General features: G+C 63.6%; 3 protein-coding genes and 1 long non-coding RNA gene across 5 annotated transcripts; 1 reads left to right on the top strand and 3 right to left on the bottom strand.

Moving 5' to 3' along the window:
• The first annotated feature begins 243 nt into the window (after window positions 1-243).
• Window positions 244-8,158, top strand: KMT5C (lysine methyltransferase 5C). Of its 2 annotated transcripts, XM_078439274.2 has the most exons (9): window positions 244-369; window positions 1,944-2,182; window positions 2,337-2,502; window positions 2,892-3,001; window positions 3,842-4,005; window positions 4,131-4,150; window positions 5,959-6,095; window positions 6,606-6,781; window positions 6,953-8,158. In XM_078439274.2, the coding sequence occupies exons 2-9, from the start codon at window positions 1,944-1,946 to the stop codon at window positions 7,450-7,452; spliced, it is 1,512 nt and encodes a 503-aa protein (XP_078295400.2). In that variant the 5' UTR covers window positions 244-369; the 3' UTR covers window positions 7,453-8,158. The 2 variants fall into 2 exon arrangements, with proteins under 2 accessions (XP_078295400.2, XP_078295401.2); XM_078439275.2 differs by lacking the exons at window positions 244-369; window positions 2,337-2,502 and having other exon boundaries at window positions 2,066-2,182.
• LOC132677824 (uncharacterized) lies at window positions 8,113-11,999 on the bottom strand. Its single transcript, XR_009609401.3, has 2 exons — window positions 11,351-11,999; window positions 8,113-10,576 (listed from the first exon to the last, which is right to left on the bottom strand). It is a non-coding gene; the product is annotated as an uncharacterized LOC132677824 (long non-coding RNA).
• Window positions 12,000-12,460: 461 nt separating this feature from the next.
• Window positions 12,461-14,049, bottom strand: COX6B2 (cytochrome c oxidase subunit 6B2). The gene is made up of 4 exons (XM_060627675.2): window positions 13,868-14,049; window positions 13,624-13,753; window positions 12,750-12,850; window positions 12,461-12,627 (listed from the first exon to the last, which is right to left on the bottom strand). Exons 2-4 carry the CDS (start codon window positions 13,733-13,735, stop codon window positions 12,574-12,576), a joined length of 267 nt encoding a protein of 88 aa, XP_060483658.1. The 5' UTR covers window positions 13,736-13,753; window positions 13,868-14,049; the 3' UTR covers window positions 12,461-12,573.
• A 170-nt stretch (window positions 14,050-14,219) lies between these two features.
• GARIN5B (golgi associated RAB2 interactor family member 5B) lies at window positions 14,220-21,726 on the bottom strand (the record flags this gene model as incomplete). The annotated part of the gene is made up of 11 exons (XM_078439273.1): window positions 14,220-14,338; window positions 14,431-14,519; window positions 16,875-18,835; window positions 19,615-19,691; window positions 19,776-19,828; window positions 19,924-20,027; window positions 20,118-20,182; window positions 20,344-20,368; window positions 20,765-21,023; window positions 21,182-21,336; window positions 21,556-21,726. Coding segments are annotated over 10 exons (2,898 nt in total), but the record flags the coding sequence as incomplete, so codon positions are not given.
• Between the last annotated feature and the right edge of the window lie 442 nt (window positions 21,727-22,168).

Genomic DNA, 22,168 nt, shown 5'->3' with positions numbered 1-22,168 from the left:
CCGGGCCGTGGGCGGGGCCGGTCTCCATGGCAGCGGCGGAAGGACAGCTACGGGAGCCATTAGCTGCAGTTGGCGGCGCTTGGCAGCGGCGCGGGCGGAGCAGGGTTTCGTGGGGGCGCCGATGGTGGGGGCAGGCGGGGAGGGGCCGAGTTGGACTCCGCCAATGGGAGCGGCGCGAGCGCCACAGCCCCTCAGGAGTGGCGGTGGCTTCGGCCAATGGGAGCTCCCCCTGGCCGTGGCGGGGCGGACCCAGCGGGGCAGACGGGAGGCGCGGCGACCGTGTCTGACGAGAGCCGGAGCAGGCAGTGGGAGGTGGTGGCGGCGGCGGCGCGGGTGCCTCAGGAGGAGGAGGAGGAGGAGGAGAAGCGGGTGAGGGGTGGCGCGGGGCCCGACCTCTGAGCCCCCTCTCGGCCCCCACCCCGCGCCGCCTTGGCTCCCGGTCGCCCCCAGCCCCGACCGTCCCCCGCCCTGCCCGGCCCCTCCTCATGTCCAGGCGCCCACGTCTCCTGGCCCTTTGGCGGGCCCCCGGCTGCTCTCGGCGCCCAGCCCCTTCCCTGTGCTTGCTCACCCAGGCCCCTCCCTGCACTCCCGGGCCTAACCGGACCCCTGGGGTAGCCCGCGGGCTCTGCACTCCCCTCCCTGGATCTCACTGCGTGCCCAGGCCCCTGTCCCAGGACCACCACCGCGGGCCTCAGCCCCTGCTTCTGGACCCCTCACTGCCTACCCAGGTCCCTCCCTGGACCCAGGCTCGCTGCTCCCTGAATGCCTACCTGCCCCTTCTCTGCTTCTCCAAGCCCCGTTCTGGACCCTGCGGCCCCCCTTCACCTTCTCGGGACCTGCCCTCGACTCTAGGTCTCCACCCTGGCTTTCCTGGGGTCATCCCTGGATCCCCAGGCCTTCCCGCCGCCCCGTGTCTCCAGCAGGCACCCCCGGCCCTTCTTTGCCCCAGCTCCCCTCCGTGCAATCTGCATTTTGTCTTTACCCACATACCTCCCTGCAGCTTCCGCCCTGTCCCAGCGCCCTCTCGCAGCGCCCCCTCTTTATGTATCCCCAGCCTTCCTGTCTTTTCTAGACCCCCTTTCCCGCAGCTCTAGCTCCTGATCTCCCTTCAGCTCCCCCTTCCTTGCGGTCCCCCATGGACTCTCCCTGACACACTGTGGTGCGGATGCCCAGCAGGCCATCCGTAGGCCGGGTTAGGGGTCTCGTTTTCTTTCCTTTTGCTGATTCCCTTCTTTCTCCCCTTTTTATGGACCTGTTCTGCCTCTCCGTGTCATTCCTCTCCTCTCCCCCCTTCCCTGCTTTGTCCTTGGAGCCCCCCCTGCCCCAGAATCCTTGGAGAGGGAGCAGGTGCTGGGATCCTTCCTCCGCTCTCCCTCCCCTCACCCCCCTCCAGGCTGCCTGGGGCTTCACCGAGAGCTTCCTGATGATTCCCAAAGGCTGCTGGGGGAGTGGGGATGGGGAGGGGGGGGGGTGGGAGGGAGGTGGAGGCTGAAGCCAGGAAGAGTGAGGGTGGGTGGAGGCACTGTCTGTCCCAGTGGGGTGGGAAGTCTTGGATTTTTCCTTGGTGAGGGCTGGAGGTGGGGATGGGTTCCCCCTGACTCCCGCCTCCGCAGGGCTAAGCCTTTAGGGTTATCCCTGACTGCCAATTAATCAGCCTTCCCCGGGCCAGTAGGGACATGCGTGCGTGTGCGTGTGTGTGTGTGTGTGTGTGTGTGTGTGAGTGTGGTGTATGGGGGCATGAGGAGATCTGCGCGTGAGTGTGTGGGTGTGCACAGAGGGTGGTCGTGTGTGGCTGGGGGATTTGTGTCTGCACCAGAGCGTGATACCGACTGACAGTGACTGATATTTCTTTGGGGGCTTCTCCACTGTCACAAGTACTTGTTGCATTCTGTCTGCACCGAGAGCCCCGTGAAGTCAGCACTGCTTTCCTCCCCGATTTGTAGATGAGACTGGAGACCGAAACGCTTGCCAAATCCTGCGCAGCTCACAAACGGCCTTTCCCGGGGCGCCGCCCCTGCCCCTGCATTGTGTCCCCGACTCTTGGCCAGAGGCAGCATGGTCCGCGGGGCACCATGGGACCTGACAGAGTGACAGCCAGAGAGCTGTGTGAGAATGACGACCTTGCCACCAGCCTTGTCCTGGACCCCTACCTCGGCTTCCGCACCCATAAGATGAACGTCAGGTGAGCGGCCTGGGACAGGGTGGCCCCAGGGCTCCGGGACCCCTCCCCTGCCTCCACGGCCCCTGCAGCCCCAAGTGGGGGTGGGGGCAGGGCCCGGGAAGGCCCGGATGGATTAGGCCAAGGCCCTGGGACCCAGGCATGCCCTCTCCCCCAGCCCCGTGCCCCCCCTGCGGCGACAGCACCACCTGCGCTCAGCGCTGGAGGCCTTCCTGAAGCAGCGGGACCTGGAGGCTGCGTACCGGGCCCTGACGCTGGGAGGCTGGATGGCCCACTACTTCCAGAGCCGGGGCCCGCGGCAGGAGGCTGCCCTCAAGACCCACGTGAGGGCACCCCTCTCTTCCCCCACCCTCAGCCCACACGTCCTCCCTGTCACCTCGGCCTGTCCTGGATCCTTCGCTGTGGCAGGCAGACCTCTGGAACCCCAGTCCCTCTGCAAAGCCCACCCCCCCACCAGACTCCCTAACTTCCTAGCTGTTGGGGCCATCTGAGACGAGGCTCAGAGAATCCTAGGAGAGTTGGGGGGCCCTCTGAGATGGAGTACAACCTCTTCATTTGACAGATGAAGAAACTGAGGTCCCGAGAGGGGAAGTGAGTTCCCCAAGGCCACACAGCGGGTCAGTGGCAGAGCAGGACTAGAACCCAGGAGAGAGAGGGCTGAGGACGAGGCTGCCCCACCTCCTCACCCCGCCCACCCCGTCACCTCCCCCAGATCTATCGCTACCTCCGAGCCTTCCTGCCTGAAAGCGGCTTTACCATCCTGCCCTGTACACGCTATTCTATGGAGACAAATGGAGCCAAGATTGTGTCTACCAGAGCTTGGTAAGAGGGCCAAACTCACAGCTCCGGGCTCCAGAGGCTGCTGGGAGAGGAGACCCCTGGAGATCAGAGGGGATACCTCTGGCGTTGAGGCCAGGAAGATGTCTTTGTTCAGGGGTGGGAAGAGACAGTTTCCTGCTGAGACGAAGGAGGCCAGGCCTAGTCCCAGAGACATTCTTCCCCCACAGCAGAGCCGATGGGGGTAAGAACCCCCATGTGACCCCAGGCTTCCGGGGGCTGCTAGGAAATCACTGCCCTTGTGCGCAGGACTGTGGCAGCCCTCGTGCCGACGGGGTCCCTGCTGCGTAGCCAGCGCCGCCGGGTAAGGGACAGGCCAGTGAGCAAGATGGACCCTGCCCACTGATCTCAGTGCAGAGAGAAGGCAGGCGGTAGCCGAGTAAACCCGCAGGTGCTGATCACAGTTGCTTGGTGCTTTGGGAGCCACCAGGGAACTTTGGGTGTTCTTGGGAAGCAGGCCTAAGCACAGACCCACTGGAGGGTCTGGTGAAGTGTGGGGGTGGGGGGTGGCAGCTTGTGGTGAGTTCACGGGAGTCCAGGCAGAAGGACTACTGTGCAGGGCCCAAGGGGAGTTGGTCACGAGAGGAGAGCCCGAGTGACGCCTGGGTCCACGTGGGACGGGGCCATCCCATTCCAAGGACCCGGAGCCAGGAGACCCTCCAGGCAGGTGTGGAGGCGGTGGGGGGGGGGGGGGGGGGGCGGTGGACTTGAGAAATCTGGGAGGCGGACCACAGCGGCACAGGCAGGAGGCCCCCTGGTGGCCCAGCTGGGGCTTGGGGAGGCGCAGCTCAGACAGCGGCCTGGCCTGGCCTGGCCTTTCTGCAGGAAGAAGAACGAGAAGCTGGAACTGCTGGTGGGCTGCATCGCGGAGCTGCGGGAGGCTGACGAGGGGCTGCTGAGGGCCGGCGAGAACGACTTCAGCATCATGTACTCCACCCGCAAGCGCAGCGCACAGCTGTGGCTGGGCCCCGCCGCCTTCATAAACCACGGTGGGGCCGCGGCCGGGGCCGGGGCCGGCCCGGGACAGGGCGGGGCCAGGGCTGGTGGTGCCCGCTCACCTCCCTGCTCACTTGAGTCTCTTCTTCTCTCCCCCGCCCTCCCCTCAATGTTCCAGACTGCAAACCCAACTGCAAGGTGAGGCCTGGGGAACCCCCACTGAGGAGTGGGCTTGGGGGGAAGTAAGGGGGCCCCGGGGAGGGGCATTTGGGTCAGTGACTAGCCAGAAACTGCCCGGAGTCTCCCCACCTGGTACAGCTGCCTCCTGCCCCTGGCCGGAACCTTGTCAGGGAGGAAGGGGCCATGGCGGGTCTCCCTGGATCTCAGGTTGCCACCTGCTGGCAGCCTTCTTCCCTCTCTGAACCTGAGTTCACTTGGAGGGGGGAGCGTGGTGGACAGGGAGACAGAAGGTGCCCCCGCGCCTGGAGCCCACCGGCCACAGCTGTGCACCTGTCATAGCAGGACACAGGGGAGCTGAGCCCCAGAAGCCTGGGGTAAGGCCAGAGCGAGCCCCAGAGGATGAGACTCTGGGAGGCAGGACTTCCAGGCAGAGGGAGCGGGATGGAGAAGCAGCTTTGCAGGGGGAGCCACTGCGTGTTCTCTGTGGAGCACAGAGTGCCCGAAAGCAGAGGAGTCTCGTAAGGCCTTGGGTGTGCATCCTGCTGGGTGTGGGCCTCGTCGTGCTGTCTGTCGGAGCCCCAAGGTGCGACCGGGGCTCTGGAGTTAGAACTGGGTTTGAGTCCTGGCTTCCCCAGCCCCCAGCCTGAGTTACTCTTCTCGGGTGGGAGACGGTGAGAATGTGTCTCCGGGGATGGTGGCGAGGGGCCGGTGTGAAGTGCACGCCCGTGGTTCTTGTGTTCTGTGACTCTGTAGACCCATTACGTGGATTTGACGGTGGAAAATGTGCTGGGTAGGACAGAAAACGGGGCAAGGCTTCATGACAGAGGCTCTGTGGTGAGGTGGGTGCCAGCCACCTCAGGGCCCGGGCACCAGGCACCGGTCTTTTACCTAGCGGTGCAGAACCAGGAGGCCGCACAGATGTTCAGAGCCAGGCGCTTGAGGAGGAATAGGACTTTCCAAGGTGTCGAGGAGAAACTGAGGCGTGCTAGGCCATCCCAGACAGGCACATCTCAGTGGAGGGCCAGGAGGCATGGTCGCCATGGTGACTCTGGCCTCGCTTGCCACAAAGGAGCTCAGGTCTGCCCCACGGGTGCTCCCACTGGGTGAATAATGGGGTTTGGTTTTTAGATGGCCCTGGCAGCTCAAGAGCTGGAGGCTTGTCAGGACAGGGAGGGGCCAGAGGCTGGCGTGTGACCCGGTGTGTCACTGAGTGAGAGGTTGGCTCCAGATGGAGTCGGGGGGATACAGAGGGCAAGGACGCGAGGCCCTGTGCACAGAGGCTCCGGCCAGTTGGCCTGGGATGAAGTGGGCAGGTGGCCGGAGCCACCCCCAGGTGTGTGTCAGGCTAGAGTGGGGGGAGAGATGGGAGTCCACTCCTCCCAGAGGGGGAGCACGAGGCAGGAACAGGCACAGGCGAGAGTGGCCTCAGGGGGCAGTAATCCCGGGCTGGGGCCGCAGGGCAGACAGGCACCTGGGGTGGGGGGAGACGGCGAGACCGGCAGAGCTGGGACCTCGCTGCCAAGGTGCAGGCTGCCAGGGAGTGGGGAGCGGGTGGGGGCCTGTGGGAGGGGTGGAGGAAGGGTGCAGGAGGGAGCAGGCGGTGCTGTCTGCCAACACTGCCAGGGTCAGGTTAGATCATCATCCTGCGGGGAGGGCGGAGGCCAGCACGCGGGCAGGAAGTTGGGGAGCGTGTTCAGAGGGCAGGCCCTGGAAGCTCCTGGAGGCTCCTGGCTCCTGGCCCCTGCCCGTCCTGGGATCACATTCGTCCTGGGTGGGGTGGAGCCAGGCAGCCCCCAGGACCTGTCACTGAGCAGCCCAGCCCCCAGTTTGTGCCCGCAGATGGGAACGCAGCCTGTGTGAAGGTACTCCGGGACATTGAGCCGGGGGACGAGGTAACCTGCTTCTATGGCGAAGGCTTCTTTGGTGAAAAGAATGAGCACTGTGAATGCTATACCTGTGAGAGGTGAGGGGTGAGGTGGGGAGGGACCCAGGAGGGGTGAGGTGGGGAGGGCACCCGAGAGAGGTGAGGTGGGAGGGCCCCCACCAAGGGGGAGGTGGGGAGGGCACCCGAGAGGGGTGAGGTGGGAGGGCCCCCACCAAGGGGGAGGGGGGGGCATCCAGGAGGGGTGAGGTGGGGAGGGCACCCGAGAGAGGTGAGGTGGGAGGGCCCCCACCAAGGGGGAGGTGGGGAGGGCACCCGAGAGGGGTGAGGTGGGAGGGCCCCCACCAAGGGGGAGGGGGGAGGGACCCAGGAGGGGTGAGGTGGGGAGGGCACCCGAGAGGGGTGAGGTGGGAGGGCCCCCACCGAAGGGGAGGGGGGAGGGACCCAGGAGGGGTGAGGTGGGGAGGGACCAGGAGGGGTGAGGTGGCAGGCCACGGAGGGAGGTGGGGAGGCCCCGCAGGAGCACACTGCAGTGCCCCTGAAGAGCCTCCTCAGGACCCGCTTCCGCCCTCTCCTTCCGCCCGCTCACAGGAGAGGCGAAGGGGCCTTCCGACTGCGGCCCAGGGAACCTGCGCCCCCGCGGCTGCTGGACAAGTACGAGCTCCGGGAGACCAAGCGGAGGCTGCAGCAGGGCCTGGAGGGTGGTGGCCGGCTGGGCCCCAGGGCCTGTGCCCACCTGTCCCCACTGCTCCGGGACCCGTTCTGTGGTAAGCTCGGGGTGGGGACCCTGTCCTGCCAGCCTGTGTCCATCCCGACCACCGACCACCGTGTCCCTCCATCGCCCTCCCTCCCCTCACCCCATATCCCCCCCCCCCCCCCGCCCCGTGCCAGTCGCCCTGCTCACATCCACCCCTTTCTCTCCCCTCCCCCCTGCACAGCTGCCTGCCAGCCCCTACGCCCCCTGCCCTGCAGCGCCCGCCCTGACGCCTCGCCCCTCTGGCTCCAGTGGCTGCCTCAGCCCCAGCCCCGGGTGCGCCCCCGGAGACGCCGACGCCCCCAGCCCCGGAGGGCCCCAGCTCCCCCCCTTCTCCGTGCTGCCCGAGTCTCCTTGCACCAGTGGGGAGGCTGTGGCCCCCGATGCTGCCTGCAGGCGGAGGCCCTGGTAGCCCTGGGCCCGGCCCCCCGCGCCCACTGGGCCCCTCAGCAGGACTGGCACTGGGCCCGGCGCTATGGGCTGCCTTACGTGGTGCGCGTGGACCTGAGCCGGGTGGCCCGGCCCCCACCTGCTGCCCCCGCCCCTGCCCCTGCCGGGACCCCAGGCCCCACCCCCATCCCCAAGCAGGCCCTCGCCTTTGCCCCCTTCTCCCCACCCAAGCGCCTGCGGCTGGTGGTCAGCCATGGCTCCATTGACCTGGATGTCAACGGTGACGGGCCATGATGGGCCGGAGGGGAGGCCCCGGGCCAGGAGAGGAAGGGATCCTGCCTAGTCCCCCCCTCCCCCGCGGCCCCATGTTCTCCGGGACTCACTGACCTCTAGAAGGAGCTCTTCGACCTCTGGGAGGGAGCTGGCCCTGGACCCCAGCACAGTTCTTACCGGGCTGGGGGCTGGGTCGGTTTGGAGACACCCAGGGATCTGACCCCTGACCCTTTGTGACTGCTGACCCCTGAGCCGCCCCCGCCCCATTGGGTGCCCTGGCCGCTGCTGCCCCACCCCCATCCCCAACTCCAACCTCAGGACTACAGGAGCCGTTCCCTTCCCTACCCCCCTCCTGCCCAGGGAGCAAAGCCATAAGGGGTGGGGGCCGCCCCTTGGTGTCTCCCCGGAAGCCCAGGCCTCAGGAGGCAGTGGAACTGACCTGGGGGCGGCCCCCCCTAGAGACTGCCCTGCGGAGGGGAGTGGGTTTGGGCTCAGCTCTGCGACTGTCTGAGGTGGGGGGGCAAGGTGGGGGGATGTCTGGGACACGTCCTCACCACCCCGTGGGTCTCAGGGAGGCCGGACGCGACCTCATCTTTCTCATGGTGCTGTCCCTGGTGCTACTGGGGTGTGGGGGTCCCTCCCCTCCCCCACACCAGAACGGGGTATGTTGGGGGATTGAAAGCACTTGAACTTTTTATTTTATTAAAACCTTGTTATAAGCAGCGTCCTTTGTAGCTTTTCATTTTGGTTTATGTGTCGAGGGGATGTTTGTGGAGCTTTGGAGGGGCGAAGGGTCGATAGGATGGCCCCGAGGATGGCGGAAGACAGAGGCGAGAACCCCATCCCCGCTGGAAGGGTGCTGGTGAAGAGTGCTCGGACTCCCCTCTCCTTCAGATGAGGTAACAGGTCCTGCAAGTAGGGTGACTTGGCCACGGTCAGGTGGGGCCCAGCTGCCCCCATAGCCTCGTCCGTGTCTTCTCGGTAGGCCCGGCTCTGTGGGACCAGGGCGATGATGCTCCAGATCTGGGGCCTTAGGGAACACCACATCACCTTCGTGGTCACCTCCTCCCTGCCACTGTGCCTGAGACATGGGGACAGCTACCCACCGGTGAGCGCGTCCTACTTCCGAGGGCTGGCGCTGTTCTAGAGCTGAGGCCTCACACGAGGGGCAGAAGCGGCCAGGGGCTGAAGGGAGGGCGAGGGACAGGGAGAGGCCGCTGGGGGTGGGGGGTGGGCAGGGCAGAGCGGGACGTGTTTACCTCGAATCCCTCTCTTTCACAGAGCACCTGTCTGTCTGACTCCCACTGAGCCTGTTGGTTTGAAAGGAGGAAGGCGAGGAGGGCGCGGAGGGCAGACTCCAGTGCAGGTGCCTCACGGTGGCGTCTAGACCAGCAGCACAGCAGAGCCGGAATCTCCTCCGGGATGGATGGACAGACAACCACGGGGCGGGGGGTTACAAGCACTTCCAGAGATCCTGTTGTAAAGTGTAGTAACTGCACGTGCGCATGTGCACTCTTCTCGGGAGAGGGCTCGGAGCCTTGGTCCGCTTCCTCAGAGTGTCTGGAACCCAAGTGGTCGGAGGCCCACGCAGAGCCCGCTCATTCTGGGTTGTAGGATGAGGCGTTGCCCCGCCAGCCTCCGCCCACCCGATGCCAGTAGCAACCCCCTCGGTTGTGACAGAAATGTCTCCAGACGCTGCCAGACGTCCCCCTGGGGGCCAGCGCCACCCCCACTGAGAAGCGCTGGGCTGGGGCGGCAGGGTGATGGGGAGGGAGTCGCGCGGCTTGTGTGGCCTGGCGTCCGTCTTCACGGCTGTGCTCCCAAGACCACCCCACCCCCTTTGCAAACAGCCTGCGGAGGACAGTGACCACCTTGCTGCCAGGTTCTGCCCCGAACTCCCCCCCCCCCCCACCTCCACCCCGCTGAGTCGATGGCTCCTACCACGACAGAACAGCACAGGCCCCGGGGAGGGAAGAATGAGAGTTGGCAGGTCAAGGCAGGGGCTCGAACCCCATCGCGCAGCCTGAATGAGGGCGTAGGGAAGTTGGCCGGGAGATGAAGGGAAGAAGGAACTGAAAGAAGCAGGAAATAATCACAGCTCACGTGCTCAAGGTCCATGCTCTGCCTTCTCCTTCGCCTCTGGTGGCTGGGCCGGAAGCAGAGCCGAGAGTGCCATCCAGGCTGGGCACCCCAATCCTGGACCCACTCCTTTCCTGACCCTTTTACATGCACACGGCATTGGCCGGTTGTCTCCAGGAGCCCCGGGACCCTGTGATGGGTTGGCCATCCTGGAGGGCGATTAGTCACTCCCACCGTGCGATGTGTGAGCCACCAGTATGAACCAACACGCTTCCTCGGATTGCTTACACAGGCAGAGACCCCCCCACACACACCCGGAGAGACCTGGGCCCAACAACTAGCCTGTGGTTCACAGCATGGTCCTCCCCAGCAGCCCTACGAAGTGTAGGTGCGGTTATCAGCAGGCTTTGGATGAAAAGACCACGGTGCAGACGGCTTGGGGAATTGGGGGCCACGTGGCTGGTAATCTGTGCAACTGGGACTTGAGGCGTTTCAGAGTTCATCAGGCTGCAGGATCTTCAGGATGAGAAGGAGGCTGGCTCCAGAGACAGGAGGCTGGAGCCGTGCCCACTGGGGACCAAGGGACAGTGAGCTGGGTCGCGGTGGCTTCCATGCGGAGGAGAGGGAGAGCGGGGTCCTTGAGAGTTTGGGTTCCCGGAGCAAAGGGTGAAGGGCAGCTGAGCGTTTCTGATGGGGAAGTGCCTGGAAGCCTGAGCCTGTCCACGGATGGGGAGGAAGGAACCGGCCGGCCGAGGGGCTCAGAGGCAGGGGAAGAGGGCAAGAGGTGGCCTGAGACTGAGGGGATGGCGCTGGGGGAAGAAAGGGGGAGGGGAAAGGAGGTGGTGAGGAGAGCAGGGATGCGAGTTGGGGAGAGGGGCGGGAACGGGACCTCCTCTGACCTGGGAGGCTGCCGCAGGTCCCTGCTGCTGGCACTGGGGCTTCAGGGAGCAGTGGAGGCGCTGTTCAGAGTTCAAGGCCTGGGGGTGTGCTGTGCTGTTGACCCAGACAGCCATAGTGCACGAGGCCGGACCCCGCCTCCAGCTCCGGCATCCTTAGGGTTGGTGGCCTGGAGTATAAACAATGCTCCAGAAGTGGTTGAGGGATGGGGCGCCTTGGTGGCCCAGTCGGTTGAGCATCTGACTTGATTTCAGCTCAGGTCATGATGTCACCATTCATGAGTTTGAGCCCCGCATCGGGCTCTGCACTGACAGCGTGGAGTAGGCTTGGGATTCTCTCTGCTCCTCCCCTGCTTGTTCTCTCTCTCTCTCTCTCCCTCCCTCCCTCCCTCCCTCTCTCCCTCTCCCTCCCCGCCCCCACCAAAATAAACTTTAAAAAAAGTGGTGGAGGGCTGATGGTGGGGACAGAAAATGGAGAGTTGAGAGTGGCTGCCGGGCAAGGGAGAGAAAGTGCCCTCCAGGCAGGGGTGGCCTGCTGAGGTCCAGAGGCTGGCTGGGGCTGTACAGGTGGCAGGCTCTGTGCTCAGATGCTACCTAGGTGACCTCACCGAGTGTCAGCCAGCAGCCGAATTTGGTGACTTGGAGAGGTGCCTTGCCCGTGTGTCACCATCGGCTTCCCTGCCACAGGGGCAGCGCTCCCGGCACGCCCTGCGCACTCACCTGCCCCCCTGCCTCTCAGGCTGTGATTGGAGGAGGGGAGGCAGGGTATCTGGGTGAAGCCATCCCAGGAGATGAGACGGCTGGGGTGCGCCCTGAGTGGCTTGATGAGGCCAGCGTGGAGGGTGTGCCTGGGGACAGTCATCCAGGAGGCTGGGTGGAGCCAGTCCTCCAGAGTCGGCTCAGCCCCTCCCATCATCCCACCTGTCCTGGTAACGGGACTGTACCATCTCTGTTTCCTGGGGAAGCTGAGGTGCACGCAGGTCAAGAAGCTTGTTCAGGGTCACCGACAAGTTGTTCTGATCAGTAACAGTGACCTTCGAGCCCCGGATTAAACTGGCCTCTTGACATGACTTGAGAGAGCCTGGCTCCAGGCTGTCGCGGGAGTCCTACAGCTTCAGGGAGACACAGTGGAATCCAGGACTCGGTCCGGGCTAGAAGCCCAGGGCTCTGCGCTCTGTTAAGGGTCACGCCTCAGCCTCCGGGCGGGGGTGGGGGGGTGGGGGGGGTGGGGGGGGGAGGGGCAGGTGGTTGGAGAGGTGACCTTTCGGGGGGCATTTGGAATGAGGATGGATTTTGGTGTTGCCGCCTCTGAGCCTGGGCAGGCCCGGTGCCCGGATGCGGCAGGAGCAAATTATTCAGACAGGAGCTTGGAGTATCCTGGGGAAATGGAGAAGTCTGGGGGGGGTGGGGGTGGGGGCAGCCGCTCCTGTTCTTTGGGGAAACAAGGAAGAGGCTGCTCTGGCGGGGCCGGTGCTGACAGGGCCAGGCGTGCAAAAGACTGTTGGGAGGGGCTCACGGGATGAGGACAGGATGGCAAATGGAGTCAAACAGGGGCACGGAAGTGACGGAGAGTGGTGAAGAAAGGGTCCAGAGCAGGGGAGGGAGGGTTGGGGTCAGCGCTGGCGGGGGGGGGGGGGGGGGGAGCAGGGGGGGGAGGGTGTGCACAGTAGACTCCCCCCACCCCAGAACTTGGGAATGGAAGTCCCAAAGGAGGTGGGGGAGGCGTTCAGGCCAGAGAGGAAGAGGCTCCTGAGGGAGGAGACGGAGGGCGACTAAGTGTGGGGATGGACAGTCAGGGGCACTCTGGTGGGCGCGCGTGGTCATCCAGAGATCCAGAGAGGACCCCGGGCTGGTGGCGGCTGCTGCTGGAGGCAGCGGGGCAAGGGCGGACGGGGCTTGGTTGCTGCCGCCCTGGACACCTGCCTACCCTCCCTCCATGGCAGCCCGACGGAGCAGAATCCTCCCCTGCCCCCTCCTCCATCAGAACCAGTAGTGTTAGCTGCAGGCCACAGACAAAGGTCTTCTCCAGCCCTCACGCCAGATAATAAGAAACGTCAGCAGCAACATAGCTTTATGTGTGGCTTAGAGAGTCTCGGGGAGACTCGAGGACGGTGGGGGGTGGAGGGTGTCAGCGCGCTGATCCTTCGGGGCGTCCGCACTCAGGCCGTCAGATTTTGCCTGCGAAGGTCCCTCCCTGGATCTGCTCGGTCCAGCGCTGCACCTGGGGAGAGGCGGGCGGGAGGGGAGGCGGCGGGCGCTTGTTCAGCTCCGCGGGACCCTCCACCCTCGCCCGGTCCGGTCTCGCCCGGCCGGCTGCCGACGCCCCCTCGGCCCCCTGCTCACCCAGCTCTTGGGGCACAGCGAGTGGAACACGCGGAAGTAATACTCGCAGGGCTGCGTGCTTTTCCCACGGCGGTTCATTCTCTTGACGCAGCGGTGGTAGTCTGAGGGGTGGGGCGGAGCGGGCCGCGGGGTTGCCTCGGTCCCAGTCCCAGCAGACCAGGCCCCGCCCCCCCAGGACTTGGTCCCCAGGCCTCCAGAGCAGGCCCCGCCCACTCCCAGTCAGGCCCCGCCTCTCCACGGTCGGCCCACCCCCTCCAGGCCATGCCCAGCCCCTCCAGGACTCGGTCCCGCCCCTCCAGGCCAGGCCCCGCCCCCTCCAGGCCCAGTCCTGGCCCCTAGACCAGGTCACGCCCCGTCCCGGACAGGCCCCGCCCCTGCTGGGTAGGCCCCTCCTATCCCTCCCTTGCCTCGGCCCTCCAAGACTCGGTCCCGCCCCCCACCGGATAGGCCCCGCCTATCTCTCTCTCGCCCCTCCCCTCCAAGACTCGATCCCACCCTCCAGGACAGGGTCTCCTCCCCTCCAGACAAAGCCCCGCCCACGCTGGGTAGGCCCCGCCCATTCCTCCCTCGCCCCGCCCCTGCAGGATTTGGTACCCGCCCCTCCAGAGCAGGTTCCACCCTCTCCTGGCCAGGCCCCCGCCCATCGCACCCTCGCCCCACCCCTCGGCCCTGGCCCCTCCAGATAGGCCCCGCCCACTCCCCGGCGAGGCCCCGCCCCTTCCGACCATGGCCCCCCCCACCCCCACCCCCCACCCCACCCCAACGGTCACCGCCACCGAGGCCGGTCCGGGACCCTCTCCCTGTCTTCAGGTGGGGCGGACCCCTTTCCGCCTCTTCTGTCTCCCTCCCCCTAACCTGGCCCGCAACGTCTCACCCAGGAAGTTCTGGTAGCAGTTGCGGGTCTGGTTCTGGTTGGGGAAGCGCGGGTCGAAGGGTGGTGTTGTCCATTTCCCCTTGGGGGACTTCTGGAACTCAATATCCAACATCCAGGGAGGCGGCAGCTACTGCAGGGGCAGGGGGCTCCGTGGGGCCTGAAGGCGCCTCTCGCTCAGACCCGCACCCAGTTCCTGGCCCCCGCCCCAAAGCCCAGTCCCTGATCCCACCCGCCCTGCCCTCACCAGACTGATGTCAACGTGTCACTGGGTCAGCTGTGCTTGTGGCTCCATCCGGCGGTGCCCCTCGCTTCTGAGTGTCGGGGGTCCCAGCCCAGGAAAACCACGACTCCTGGCAGGATTGGCTGGGGCCCCTGGAACCCCAGCCAATGGGAGCCGCTGCGCTGCAGGGGACGCTCTGGGCCGCCAGGCAGGGTCTGCGTGGACCACCTCCCCCACCCCCGCCGCCTCCCACCTCCAGCCCGACGCCACCCCGCGCGCACACACTGGCACCCAGTCACGATTTTTGCCGAGTCTCAGACTCAGGCTTTTAATCTCTGCGAAGCTGGGCCGCTCCGCGGGCTCTCCCCCGCCCCCCGCCCCCCAATATATAAACGTATAGATAGCTCTGGTCTCTACCCTAGAGGGAGCGTCCCCCCCGCCCGGGCTTTTCAGCACCCTGCTTCTTACGGTACAGGTGCACAGCACCCTGGGGGCCTGTGGGGAAGAGGAGGAAAGAGTAAGGGTGGTGTCCGAGCCGCCGGACTTCAGTACCAGGACTAAGGCGGGTCCGCAGGGTCTCTGGCTACCTGGTCACGCTGGGCTCCTTTGGACACTTTGGCGATTGAGATTGACTCCCCCCGAATCCCGCTATTGAAGGCTCTGGGAACTCTGTATGCTGCGGAGAGAAAGAAAGCCAGAGGGGGTCTTGGAGGTCACAGGAAGAGCATAGTGAGGGCTCAGTAAATCCCTGCTAAAATGAAGCGTGAGCTGGAATAAGGGTCCCCACCAGTGTCTTCCTGTCCCTGCTGTCCCTCCCAAGTTTCTCTCCCTCCTGCCTAGTTGCGGGGGAGCCCGCCTGTGGATCCTTCACACCAACACGCAAATGCTAATCTCTCTCTCCTCTTCAGCACTCTCGTGCTCACTTCCTACACCAGCTACTTCTTGCCATGTCCCTCCTCCCCTTCCAGCAAACTACTTGGAAAAAAGCTGCTGGACCCCTCCTCTCTGCGTCCCCTCTTTGCATAGCACGTTCATAGGAAAGTACGTGTACGTGGGTGGGTGGGTGGGTGGGTAGGTAGGTAGGTATATAGCGGGGAAATACACATCACATAAAATTTACCGTTGCAACCGTTTGAAAGTGCACAGTTCGGTGACACTAATTACATCCACAGTGCTGTGCAACCACCACCTCCACTTAGCTCCAGAACATTTCATCACCCCAAAAGGAGACCCCTGTTCCCGATAAGTCATCCCTCCCCATTCCTCCCATTCCTCCCAGCTCCTAGCAACCACCATTCCGCTTGGATTTATTTGCCTGGTCTGCAAGTTTCCCACAAATGGAATCACACACGATGAGGCCTTCTGCATCTGGTTCCTTTCACTGAGCATCGTGTTTTCAAGGGTTGCGGCAAGTGATCCCCTGCTTTCTGTGCTCCCGTCGGCCTGCCCCATTCGGGTCTTTGTTCCCACCATGCAACAAATAATAAAATCCTTGCTGGTAAGCCCAGGGCTCCTGCCTCAGTCCCGTATTCCTTCACCTAACTGCAGCATTACACACAGCTGCCCCTGACACCCAGGCTGTCACCATTCTGCCAACTCTCACTATGGTTTCCCCTTTTCTTTTTTTTTTTTTTTTAAATTTACATTTATTTATTTTTGAGAGACAGGGAGAAACAGAGCACTAGTCGGGGAGGGATAGAGAGAGAGGGAGACACAGAATCCGAAGCAGGCCCCAGGCTCTGAGCCATCAGCACAGAGCCCGACGCGGGGCTCGAACTCACGAACCATGAGATCACGACCTGAGCCAAAGTCAGACGCTTAACTGACTGAGCCACCCAGGTGCCCCTGGTTTCCCCTTTTCTAAACACTTTGCACCCTCTTTGTCGACGCTCACTGGCTGGTGACCTCCTCCAGTCTCTTGGCTTGTGGTAACTATCCATGTGCCGATGATTTCCCGTCACTCCCAATTCATATATCCAGCTACCTGCCCCACTTCTTCACCAGGGATCTTAGACGATCCTGATCCCCTCCCTGCCACCTGCTGCATTCACAGCCTCTCCGTCTCCCCAGTGTCTCAGACCCCAGACCCTACGTTTGCCCTTGACACCACATGGCCGTGTCCAATCCATGAGCCAATCTGTCGGCTCAACCATCCTGCCTCTTTCTCACACTTCCAACACCTCCCTTCTTGTCTCATGCCTGGATCGTTGCAACTGCCTCCTCCCTATTCTCCCAGATCCCATCCTTGCCCCCCTTACCTTCTCTATGCTTTGGCCAGAGAGAGCCTTTTCAAATATACACCAGTCCCAGCCATTCTGCCCCAAATCCCCCAGCTCACTCAGCATCAAAGCCAAAGGCCTTAAAATGGCCTGCAAGGTCCCACGTGATTACCACCACTTGCGTGACTTTTTCTGACTTCATTTCCTACTCTTGGGGTCCCTTGGAACTCACTCTTGGTCCAACGTATCACACACACACTCATGCCTCAGGGCCTCTGCGGTGGCTGTTTCTTCTGCAGGGAACATACTTTCACCAGATGTGTGCATGGCTTCCTTCTTCCCCTCCTTCGGGCCTTTACACAAATGACATCAACTCACTGAAGCCCTCCTGCACCAACCAGTCCAATGCAGGAGGCTGCCTATCTTCATCCCTAGTCCCCCCCACCCCCCTGCTCTTTTCCCATGGAGCTATCACCTTATAGCGTGCAATATAATTGACTTAGTTGTTAATTGTCAGGGCTCCTAACTTCAGCACTGCTGATATTTTCTCTGGATCATTCTCTGCTGTGGTGGGCCATCCTGTGCATTGTAGGACATTGAACAGCATCCCTGGGCTCTACACACAAGATGACAGGAGCATATCCTCCCCAAATTGCTCAATGCCATATCTCTAGTGCTTAGAACAATGCCTAGCACAAGTCAACACTCTCTATACATTGAGTCCGTGAATAAAAGTGAAAAAAGGGAATGATCCTCTTTTTATCTTGCAGCTAATGGAGTTGACAGAACGTGTCAGCTGTCACCCCAAATACCTGGCTGAAGGACTGTAAGCACCCGGTTCCTCTATGTCCTCCACCTCGGGGGCCATGCCCATCATATTCTCATTTTCTACGAGCGTTGGTAAGATAACATCAGAGGACAACTTTGTTATGGCCAGGGGACTCTGGTCTGACATCCCCTGGAGCTGGTCTGACATCCTCTTGAGCTGGTCTATCCTCTCAAGCTGGTCTGGCATCCCCTCGAGCTGGTCTGGCATCCTCTCGAGCTGGTCTGATATCCCCTTGAACTGGTCTGGCATCCTCTGGAGCTGGTCCGATATCCCCTCAAGCTGGTGTGGCATCCCCTCAAGCTGGTCTGGAGTCCTCTCGAGCTGGTCTGGCATCCCCTCCAGCTGGTCTGGAGTCTTCTTGAGCTGGTCTGACCTCCCCTCCAGCTGGTCTGACTGCCCCTCAGGCTCAAGAGATGCTCTCTTTGGCTGCTGGAACACACTGGCCTTCGTCTCTGAGATGGGGGTCAGTGAGATGGGCCACGGGGGTACCTCCTCCCACCTTGATGCAGGCAGACTGATGGGCTCTGGGGAGACATTGTCCATCATCAGGCTGCTGGCCTCATGCCTGGGGAGGCCAGGCACTTCGGAAGCCTCTTTTGGAACCTGGGGCTGTGCCTCTACCCAGCGATACATGCTCCCTTCAGCCCACGGATGCATTCTCTCCTTCACCCAGGTGCCAAACAGGGACTGCTCTCCAACCACCTCTGGTGTCCCCTGCAGCAAGGGCACCTCACTGGGGCTGACTGTTGACATGTCAGGCATCGGGGGGTTCGAGAGCCAGGAGGACGGATTGACTGTTGCGGGCCTCAGGGGCGGTTCCTTGGAGTTGGCCATGATCATCAGCTTGGCAAGGGTGAGCCCCTCCACCGAGAACGGCCTGCTTTGCTCCTCTGGGGGTCCCTGGATGACCACCTCCTGGGTCTTGAGCCACTTCTGCTGTTGCCCCACCGTCTGGGAGGTTAAGCCAGGCTTGTCCAGGGATATCTCCTCCTTCTTTCTGTGGACCTTGTCCTCCAACTTGCCCCTGCCCTTCAAGCCATCCAGGGTGATCTTCAGGGCTTTAGTGAGCACGACCTCCTCCGACTCCTTCTTGGTGGTGGTAAAAGGCAGGTCCTGGGATGTTTTCTGGGTCCTTGTCTCTATCAGGTCCATCTCCTGGGTGCCCACAAACATCAGTGGTCCTGACGTCCCCTCACGCTGGCTTCTCTCGAGCACACGCCGTCTAGGACCTCCTGTGGGCAACGTGCCCAAAGTGCCGGTGTCCGGTGTCATCTGCTGTTGAGTAGGTGACGTCAGAGCCTTCTGGGATGGGGCAGGTAGGAACACGGATTTCCTTCCTGGGACAGAGGAAGATACAGCCTTCCGGGAAGTAGGCGATACAGGTGGGGCCTTCCGGGCCGGGCCAGGACTGGCTGCGGCCTTCCGGGAAGTAACGGATACAGGTGGGGCCTTCCAAGGGGGGCCGTGTACTGTTGGGGTCTTCTGGGTAACAGCGGGTACCACTGGGGCCCCCCGGGGTGGGCCGGGTGCAGTCGACATCTTCTGGGATGGATCATGCATTGCTGAGACCCTCTTGGACTGGTCACGGAGGAATGGAACCTTCCAAGCGGCCACGCGGGCAGCTGCGGTCTTCTGAGAGGGTGGAGGCCGCTGCCTCTGCCCGGATCCCAGAGCCTGGGCCTTTTCCTTGCGCCTGTGGGAGGAGGAGTAAGCGGCTGGGAGGGAGAAGCGGGGAGGGTAGCTGGCTGGGGAGAAGGAGGACGAGGACAAGGTGCTGGTATCGGGGTCCATCAGGTTTTCGATGTCCTGCTGCCACAGGTACGTGTTGAAGGGATCATAGGATTCCAGCAAGGAAATATCAGGGGTGTCTGCGGAGGCACAGCGGATGGGGGTCTCAATTAAACCGCCCAGGACTGTGGCCGTGTCTGAGTCAGAAGAGCAACACTGTAGGTGGACAGAGAAGAGGGGAAGAATGGTCACGGCCAGGGGAGGCTCCCAGAGCCCAGGACACAGGGCCCTCCTCCCTCAGACCCGGGAGTCCAGACCCCCCGCCCCTCCTCCCTCAGATGAGGGAGTCCTGACTCCCAGCCCCTCCTCCCTCAGACCCAGGAATCCAGACCCCCAGCCCCTCCTCCCTCAGACCCAGGAGTCCAGACCCCCAGCCCCTCCTCCCTCAGACCCAGGAATCCAGACCCCCAGCCCCTCCTCCCTCAGACCCAGGAATCCAGACCCCCAGCCCCTCCTCCCTCAGACCCAGGAATCCAGACCCCCAGCCCCTCCTCCCTCAGACCCAGGAATCCAGACCCCCAGCCCCTCCTCCCTCAGACCCAGGAGTCCAGACCCCCAGCCCCCTCCTCCCTCAGACCCAGGAGTCCAGGCCCTCAGCCCCCTCCTCCCTCAGACCCAGGAGTCCTGCCCCCAGCCCCTCCTCCCTCAGACCCAGGAGTCCAGACCCCCAGCCCCTCCTCCCTCAGACCCAGGAGTCCAGGCCCCCAGCCCTCCTCCCTCAGACCCAGGAGTCCAGACCCCCAGCCCCTCCTCCCTCAGACCCAGGAGTCCAGGCCCCCAGCCCTCCTCCCTCAGACCCAGGAGTCCAGACCCCCAGCCCTCCTCCCTCAGACCCAGGATTTCAGACCCCCAGCCCCTCCTCCCTCAGACCCAGGAGCCCAGGCCCCCAGCCCCTCCTCCCTCAGACCAGGAGTGGGCCCCCAGGACATAGCTGCCTTGGAAGAGGACTGTGTGTGGTTGATGGTGTTGGAGACGATGCTGAAGACGGTACGGATGGTGATGCTGGGCTTCTCTGGGCGGGAAGAAGGCAGAGTGAGCCCTCGGGGGAAGGGCCAGAACGTTGGGGGTCCACACGGGGAGGGCGAGGTGTGCTCACCGGTAACCTGGATGTGGGTCTGAGATGTGTCAGGGTGGAGGTTTCGTTGGGACCTGTAGGGGGCAATGTGGGGTGACTCTGGTGGCCTCCACACCGGGGTCCTCGCCCTTCGGCCTCCCGCGGGCAGCAAGACCCCAACCAAGCCTACTTCTTTTCTGCAGATTTCCTTCTAGGCTCAGCGTGCTCCTGCCGTGACCAGATGAGAGGCACAGAGTCGCCCACGGCCTGAGACTTGAATTTGCGCTTGAGGGTCTGGCGGTGGGAGGAGGGACGGCGGGCAGTCAGGAGGCGCGGGGCCCCCAGCCCGGCCCCTCCCCAGCCCGGCCTGCCCAACCTGCTCACCCTGGCCTTCCTCTGTTTCTGAAGTGTCAGCATCTTGTAAGGAAAGTTGGGCTCCACAGTCATGACTGCAGAGGAGGGGAGGATCTCCAGTCAGGGTCCCCGACAGGGAGGACGTGAGGCTCGGGCAGGGGAGGGGGGAGAGCTCAAGGGCTGGTAGGTGTGGCCACGCCTGGGGCAGGAGAGGCTGACAAGTAGGGAAGGGTCTGAGGACACGGAGGCTGCTCACCCGAACGTCCGGACTGGGGCTGGTCCTGTGGACGGGGAGGGGGTCGGTCAGGACGGGTTCCTCCTCCTGGTTTCCACGTCCCCATTACCTACCCCGCTCAGGACTCCAGGACCCCAACCCGTCCTCATGCCAGGACCCAGGGGTCCTCCCCTCTGCTCCTGCAAACCCTGGAATCTAGGCCACCAGCCATCTCCTCCCTCAGATCCTGGAATGCGGGCCTCCTCCCTCAGACCCAGGAGTCCAGGCCCCCAGCCCCTCCTCCCTCAGACCCAGGAGTCCTGACCCCCAGCCCCTCCTCCCTCAGACCCAGGAGTCCTGACCCCCAGCCTAAATCTTGGGATTCTGGATTTCAGCTGTTGGTCCCCGCTCTGAAATCCAAAACCATGGCTGCTCCCAGGGTCTGTGGGGGGGCACTGCCCACCTGGAGGCGCCAGGTGGAGGCAGGAGGTTTGACGCTGGCCGGGTCCCTGGCGGGCCCATGCGGGGTCCTGGGGAGCCAGGTAGTGGCGGGCTCCTGGAGCAGATTGATGAGCCGGATCCAGCGGTCAAACAGGAAGCCGGCCTCGTTGCGGGGGGCATCCAGCTCCAGGTAGTAGCAGCGGCCCGTGACCAGGCGCAGTTTCAGGCGCCAGGAGGACAGGTCATGCACGTAGAGGCGGGTCAGGTCCAGCGGGAGCATCCTGGGGGAGGCAGGAGACAGACGTGGTGGAGCAGAGGATGGGGCAGGGCAGGGGGGGTGGGGGATGAGGGAGGGGGAGAGGTGGGAGAGGGACATGGTCGAGGGGGGATAGGGCAGGCCTGGGGAGCCGGGGTGGGGGGGGGTGCGGAATGGAGGCACCTGGTGAGGACGAGGCTGGAGCACTCCCTGCCCTCCGGGGGCTGAGCGATCAGCAGGATGTCTGGCAACACCAGGCCAGGCTGGGAGGCAGCCACACCCATGGTCACACGGTTGGTTCTGTGGTGCACGTACACGGGGGCCCCTCGATTGGTCACCTGGGGGGCCAGGGAGAGGGGCTGGGACCACTCCTTTCTCCAATGCTCCTCTGGCCCCCCCAGCCCAAGCCCCCTACCACCTGAGCCTCCCCACCCCCGCGGCTGCCTAGTCAGTGCCTGCCTGGGTTCGAACCCCCCAGTCCGGGGCGGGGGTGGGGGGGGTGGTGTCTCAATCCCTTCCTGCCCCTCTCCGCCCCCAGGGTGCAGGAAGCTGGGGACCTGAACAAAGTTACTCTCGAACATGGGCAGCGGGCGGAGGGGCAGGTACTCGCCCCTCTGGAGGGTCTTCTGCAGCTCGCCTAGCATGGGGACCCATTTTGAGGGTCCCTGGAATGGCTCCATGCGCCTGATGTTCTGAAGCCGGTTCACGGCGGCTGCAGAAAAGGTGGGTCACCCCAGACACAGAGTCAGGGACCCGGCACCTGGGTGCTTGGCCTGCCCAGTGTCCCCCAGCCCACCCGCCCTGGCCCTTTAGGCTTGGCAGGTGCCACAGCTCAGGGGTCCCAGAGGGTGGGGCTTCCCCAGGGCTTGGCCATGGCCCTGTGGTGGACGGTGGTCAGCCCTGGCTTGGGGGAGGAGCCTTGGGGGGGGGCCTTTGTGACCTCATCAGACACTTGTAGGACTCTTTCTGGGAACTCTCTGGGGGGGGGGAGGCGTGGACTCCCTTCTCCTCCTGGGATGTGGCCTAGAGTCTTGAGGGCTGGAGTCTGTGAATCAGAAGCCACGACTGCAGACCCAAAGCTACTGAAAACTCAGGGCCCCCGGCAGGATCTGTCTTGGACATTATAAATGGATAATTAACCAAAGAGTTTCCCACTTAAGAAGGGAGGCC

This window comes from Panthera onca, chromosome E2 (genome assembly GCF_046562875.1).
Source record: "Panthera onca isolate mPanOnc1 chromosome E2, mPanOnc1 haplotype 2, whole genome shotgun sequence".
Taxonomy (NCBI): domain Eukaryota; kingdom Metazoa; phylum Chordata; class Mammalia; order Carnivora; family Felidae; genus Panthera; species Panthera onca.
This window is presented reverse-complemented; position numbering and strand designations above follow the sequence as displayed.

Bases quoted from the DNA above. Each gene is read 5' to 3' on its own strand.
- COX6B2 (XM_060627675.2), bottom strand. From the start codon at position 13,735: ATGTTGGATATTGAGTTCCAGAAGTCCCCCAAGGGGAAATGGACAACA. The intron at 12,851-13,623 runs GTGAGACGTTGC...CCCACCCCTCAG, and splicing joins CTGCTACCAGAACTTCCTGG to ACTACCACCGCTGCGTCAAG. The intron at 12,628-12,749 runs GTGAGCAGGGGG...GCCTCTCCCCAG, and splicing joins CGCTGTGCCCCAAGAGCTGG to GTGCAGCGCTGGACCGAGCA.
- KMT5C (XM_078439274.2), top strand. From the start codon at position 1,944: ATGAGACTGGAGACCGAAACGCTTGCCAAATCCTGCGCAGCTCACAAA. The intron at 2,183-2,336 runs GTGAGCGGCCTG...CCTCTCCCCCAG, and splicing joins ACCCATAAGATGAACGTCAG to CCCCGTGCCCCCCCTGCGGC. The intron at 4,151-5,958 runs GTGAGGCCTGGG...CCCAGCCCCCAG, and splicing joins ACTGCAAACCCAACTGCAAG to TTTGTGCCCGCAGATGGGAA.